At 36.7% G+C, this 5,175-nt stretch overlaps 1 protein-coding gene across 4 annotated transcripts in view; it reads right to left on the bottom strand.

Annotated features, from left to right (window-relative positions):
* Positions 1-1,829: 1,829 nt before the first annotated feature.
* The window catches only part of ldb2a (LIM domain binding 2a), a 99,577-nt gene continuing 96,231 nt past the window's right edge, over positions 1,830-5,175 (bottom strand). For all 4 annotated transcript variants that reach the window (XM_039621139.1, XM_039621145.1, XM_031759030.2 and 1 more), the window contains exon 9: positions 1,830-3,854. In XM_039621139.1, the coding sequence (XP_039477073.1) occupies positions 3,624-3,854 (231 nt within the window). In that variant the 3' untranslated portion in view covers positions 1,830-3,623. The remainder of the gene's footprint in view (positions 3,855-5,175) is intronic.

The following is a 5,175-nucleotide window of genomic DNA, read 5'->3' as shown; positions in this document are numbered from 1 at the left end:
GCAACGTCATCGCGGTGTAGCTAACAATGTGCGACGTCACGGTGATAAAGGTAGTTTCAACATTTTTTTAAAAACATATTTTTGAATTTTTTTTTATTGGCATTAATATTTAAATATTTACTTTTCCGGTGATTCTCCGTTTAATTTAATCTAAAATGTACACAAATCTGCCATTTGTTTCCTTATTTGTTCTTTAAAATAATCATACAAAATACGATTTTAAAAATAAAGTTTTTGGAAACACCTTGATTACCTGGTTGGGAAAATGGTTTCCCAATATGTTTCTATGGACCAACTAGTCACACTGATCTAATGGGGCTTTTTATTTTATTTCAACAACAAGATAAGAAGAAAAAACGAGCTTAATAATAATAATAATAATGATAATAATAATAATAATAAATTAACTCTTTATATAAAGAACGTAAATGTATTCGCTTGTTGTATACATACACATAGTGGTATTTTTAAAAAAATATTTTAAAATATATTTTTCCCGGCATCACAACTTTTTCTTAAATAAACGCATATGCTGTTAGGAAATAAACAAAATGAAATATTGTTAAAGACTTTCCAGTGAAAGAGGAAAAATATTGTGTTATATTATCTTATACTATGTACTTTCTACAGTAATGTCGTATAGAGAACGATAATAAAGAAAAGTTAATTGAGTATTTTGCAGTACTCAATATCCTCCACTTGGTGTCCCCAAAGTTCCATGAAATCTTCTTGAATTTAAAGTCTACCCAACAACAGTACTGAGGCGTCTTCCCGCTGATTTATATATACAAGTTTCGTACGTATATCGACAGGTTATAGTTCAGGTTTGAGGTCGTTCTGAGTATATTCAGGTATATTTTGTTGACGTTACTCAGGTGCGGTCATCTACATTTTGATATTTTAATCAAACCTAAAAGGATATCCCAGAATAAATAGACTAAATCTCCAGTGTTTAAAATGCTGCTATACATAACGCCTACGTTCATGCACTTCTTGAACATATACCTGACATTTAGCTGCTGATCGAGCAAGTAAAGAATGTCCATGTCCTTGTGGTCTTTGTGCACTCAATTTACCTTAACGGCAGTTATAATTAAAGAACAACTCTATACTATATACCTAGAGATACCTCGTCCTTAGTTATTATTCATGTACTTACATTTCCCAGAATGCATTTTAAGAGGAAGTAGTGTATGAACATGTAGTTAAGGGTCTTAATATTAACAAGGGTATGTATGAATGTATGAGACATATGCATTTAAGTTGACCCCTCTAATGATTTGACATCTATGATCATGGTTCAACCTTAATATTTAAAAGTATGCTGTACTGAATTCTGAACTTCTGCAGCAGACATCTCCCAGTATGCTCATTAAAGGTCATCAGAAAATCCATGAAGAAGGTGTTTTTGGTAGATGACAGTTATTTTCTGCTATTATATCCTATTATAGATACAGGGAATATGAAGAAGTGTGCCTTGCTTTGGGTAGTAATGAACAATAATAACAAAAACAGAGCATAAAATAATGATTATGCCGCCAAAATATGATTTCCTTTCATTTAAATGTGTAGCTGAGAATTTAACTCTACCCTCATCTTGCTGTTTTTGTCCCCCAAAAAAATTTTTTGTGAAAAGCCCTTCAAAAAAAAAAAGAAAAAGAACCTGCAATGATAATTTATCAGCTTGATCTGCTGAGTTCCTCCAATAACATATAAATACATCTTTTTAATAATTTAGACTGATAAAGTAAGAATTCGACCCCTAAAAAAATCAGACTGGAAAAGTCCGGCTCCATGCACACATCAAGCATAATCAAACCAAATTCAACTACTTTGTAAGCACGGTTTATTGGCACACATAATGGTAAAGCATACATACCAGACATCAGATATGACACTGAACACCTCTGCTATATAATGTACAAATGGTGTCTAATAATACTAGGCGCAAACATATTTAGAAACGTGTTAGCTTCCTTACAAATGCACAAATAAATACCCATAAGATCCAATTGTATAAAGACATCCATCATTGTCTTCTTGCCCATTTTCAAACAAAAATCCAACAAAAGAGATCAGGGATATACTGTAGTATCAATTCAATTAATGATTAAAGAACAAGTGTGAACACAAACACAGGGATCTCAAAGTGTTTCTGTCGGGTGGATGGGATTTGATCTTGTCTTTAAAATGTTAAGGTTGCCATTTTTCGGGGGGAGGGTTTCCTACAATATGTCACAGAGTACACAACGAATATGATCATGTGACTGTGTGGCTGTTATTAACATTGTGGCTTTGGTTCTCCACTAGCTAGAGAGGACATTAAGAGTTTGGTTCTGACAGAGGCAAACAGGCATCCATCCAAACCACCCAACAGAAATCTGAACCTCCTGTACAAAACAAAACAGCTGCCATGTCCAAACTGCTTTCAGTGGCTGATTTACAGTGGACAAAATAGATTCCACCTCTATTTACAGAGCTACAAACCTTGTAACAGTGTTCCCAAACTGATGAACCCAAAAGGAAAATCCAACGGATGAGTTTTATAAAGCACATAGATCAAACAAAAAAATAAAATTCCTATAAAATCATGCAGGAAAAGGCTTTAGTATCAGTTTGGGAGTAGGTCGTTAAAGGGAAAGAAGTCCAATTTTCCAGGAAGAAAAAAAGAAAAGAAATCAACAATAACGCATCAACGCGTGTCGGCAAAGTTCACATACTGATCTGCAAAATTACAATGTGATTGCAAAAGGATTCTGAGAGAAGCGAAATACCAATAGACTACAAACACAATCAAACTGGTTTGCATGAAATCACAATCTGTGACGACCGCGGTAATGTGGAAAAACAATCGTAGGACACGAGTTTCCCTTGTTTCAAAAGAGTCCATAGCGGTAGAGAACTTTTATTTCCCCTTAATTGGAAATGGAAATAAACAGCAACAGCAGAAACAAACCAACAGCCGACTGAATTTCCAATAAAAATGCAATTGCCTCAAACAATATTTCATTTGTCTCCAATGTGGTTAGATGCTTCCAATGGCTCTGGTGGCCGTTAAAAAACACTTTGCCTTCTTGAGCTTGCTTATTTTTTTGAAGACATTTTGTTCGTTGTTTTTACTCTTCTTCTTTTCTCCCCACTGTCTACCATCAGCAGGATGACTTGTGACCTGGAGGTCAACCAATCACATCTGTGGTATTCCACTAGATGAGAGGTTTGTAGCTGAGGGTCCAAAGAGGAGAATTTGATCCACAATTTTCCACTGCATTCTTGGAAAAAAAGAAAAAAAAGAAAAAGAAGAAATCCCACGCCTTGTTATTTTTACATTATAGTTGCATACAACCTGTATGCATTTCTTGTCTGTGGATATTGCTGTGCAATGCTGCCAGTTCTCAGTGTTCTCCTAGATGTTACAGTGATTCAGAAAAGAAAAAAATATCCGGGACGGACATACAGTATTTTGGCTGGACATGCCGGTGGTGAGTTTGCAGACGGGGGGGTTCTGATTCAGTACAATGTTATGAGGCATAGAAGTACTGCCCTCAGGGGAAGGGGGGAGGTTAAAAAGTCCAGTCCACATGAAGTCAAGGATCTGTTGGGCTTTTTTTCCCTCTTCTTTTGTTTTACTGCGAGGGTTGTGGCGCCGTGCTCTCGGGCTTGCTATCCTGGGCGGCGGGGGCTTTGCTGCTCCAAGGGGCGTTGTTGCCCAGAGCTGGGGAGCTATTAAAGTCGTCTTCGTCATCCAGGCCGTTGGTGGCATCGTACTGTGTGTTCTCCAGACGGGTGATCAAACGCTCATCCTCGTCCCCAAACTCGCCGCCCATCAGGGTCGGCTCGCCCACCACCATCACGTCCTTAAGAAAGAGAGAGAAGAAGAGAGGAAGGTATATGATAAAACACATAATTGATCTTTTTTTTCCCCTGGCTTTTCCAAAGGTAACAACATATTTAAACTATCCACACAGCTGGGTCACTTTATCAGTCACTTTTTAATTCTGTGCTTCCTTTCACGCCCTGAATATTCACATTACCACACAATGGGTTCACTGCTTTATATAAGCAGGGGTGCATTTTGGCTAGACCACTGTAAAATCTGTAGCTTATCCAATTGGAGTTTAAACAGGTTTATCACAGAGATAAGAGATGCATGCGTACAAATATAAAGCAACCCCTAAATACACTTACAGTACATGCAAATATTATTGCAAAAAGCCACAAAATTCACTGCATCATCCTTTCGTCAACGGTTTTATTTTTTTATTATTGCGGTTTGTAATTTTTGTCCTCTTTTTGTTCTTCTTCTTTTTTCCTTTTTATTAACTAACTCATCCATTTGTTAATTTCACTCATTTACATTCTTTAAAGCAGTCACTAACTAGTTTTGAAGTCTGGCATACAAATATAATTAACTTTTACACAGGGAGCCGTGGAATGTTTTTGGTTTTGTGCAGGACCGGCTGTATTTAGCCTTGGGGTGATTCAGAATTAATATGCTAAAGTGAGTGAGAAATCACCAGAGAAGAAATTAATGCATATCTGTTTCATCTAATTCTCAGACCAAAGCACCATCTGAATATCAAATGAACGCAGATCCACCCGAAAAGACCTTATAATAACATTTTCATTACTTCAAATAAATGATTATGTATGTTGTCTGTTTCCCATAATTAGAATTTAATCAATGACATTTTAAAACAGAGGGTTAAAAAAAAAGCAAGAGGTCATAAAAATAAACATTTAGTTGTACTCTAGACAAGACTTTATCATTGTTTTTGTTTGAAGACGGTATGCCTGGTTGCTCTATGATGGCAGAGGTAGAGTATGTGTTTTTCTGCTTCAATTATCATCCCTTTCTTCCGATCTAAAGACAGTACATGTGTGTTCTTCTGTGTTTTTTTTTGGGACAGACGCTGGCATATCCAGTGATCCAGTTTCTCTAAGCACCCAATGCAAAGGAAACATTCCCATCCAGATAGCAGATTCCTCCAGTGCCTAAGCATCTGTACCCATCCCAATCAATACTCATCATGTAAGACATATTTCACAGAGATGGCCCTCTCACGGGGGGTCAAGAAATTAAAGGAGAAAGATTTATCTATTATCCACTGATATCGGTGACTGTTGTGATGTGAAGGAGTCCTGATGGAGAGGGATGCCCCATGTGTGAGCTTGCGT

The sequence above is a fragment of the Oreochromis aureus genome, linkage group 2 (assembly GCF_013358895.1).
Source record: "Oreochromis aureus strain Israel breed Guangdong linkage group 2, ZZ_aureus, whole genome shotgun sequence".
NCBI classification, from domain to species: Eukaryota; Metazoa; Chordata; class Actinopteri; order Cichliformes; family Cichlidae; genus Oreochromis; species Oreochromis aureus.
This window is presented reverse-complemented; position numbering and strand designations above follow the sequence as displayed.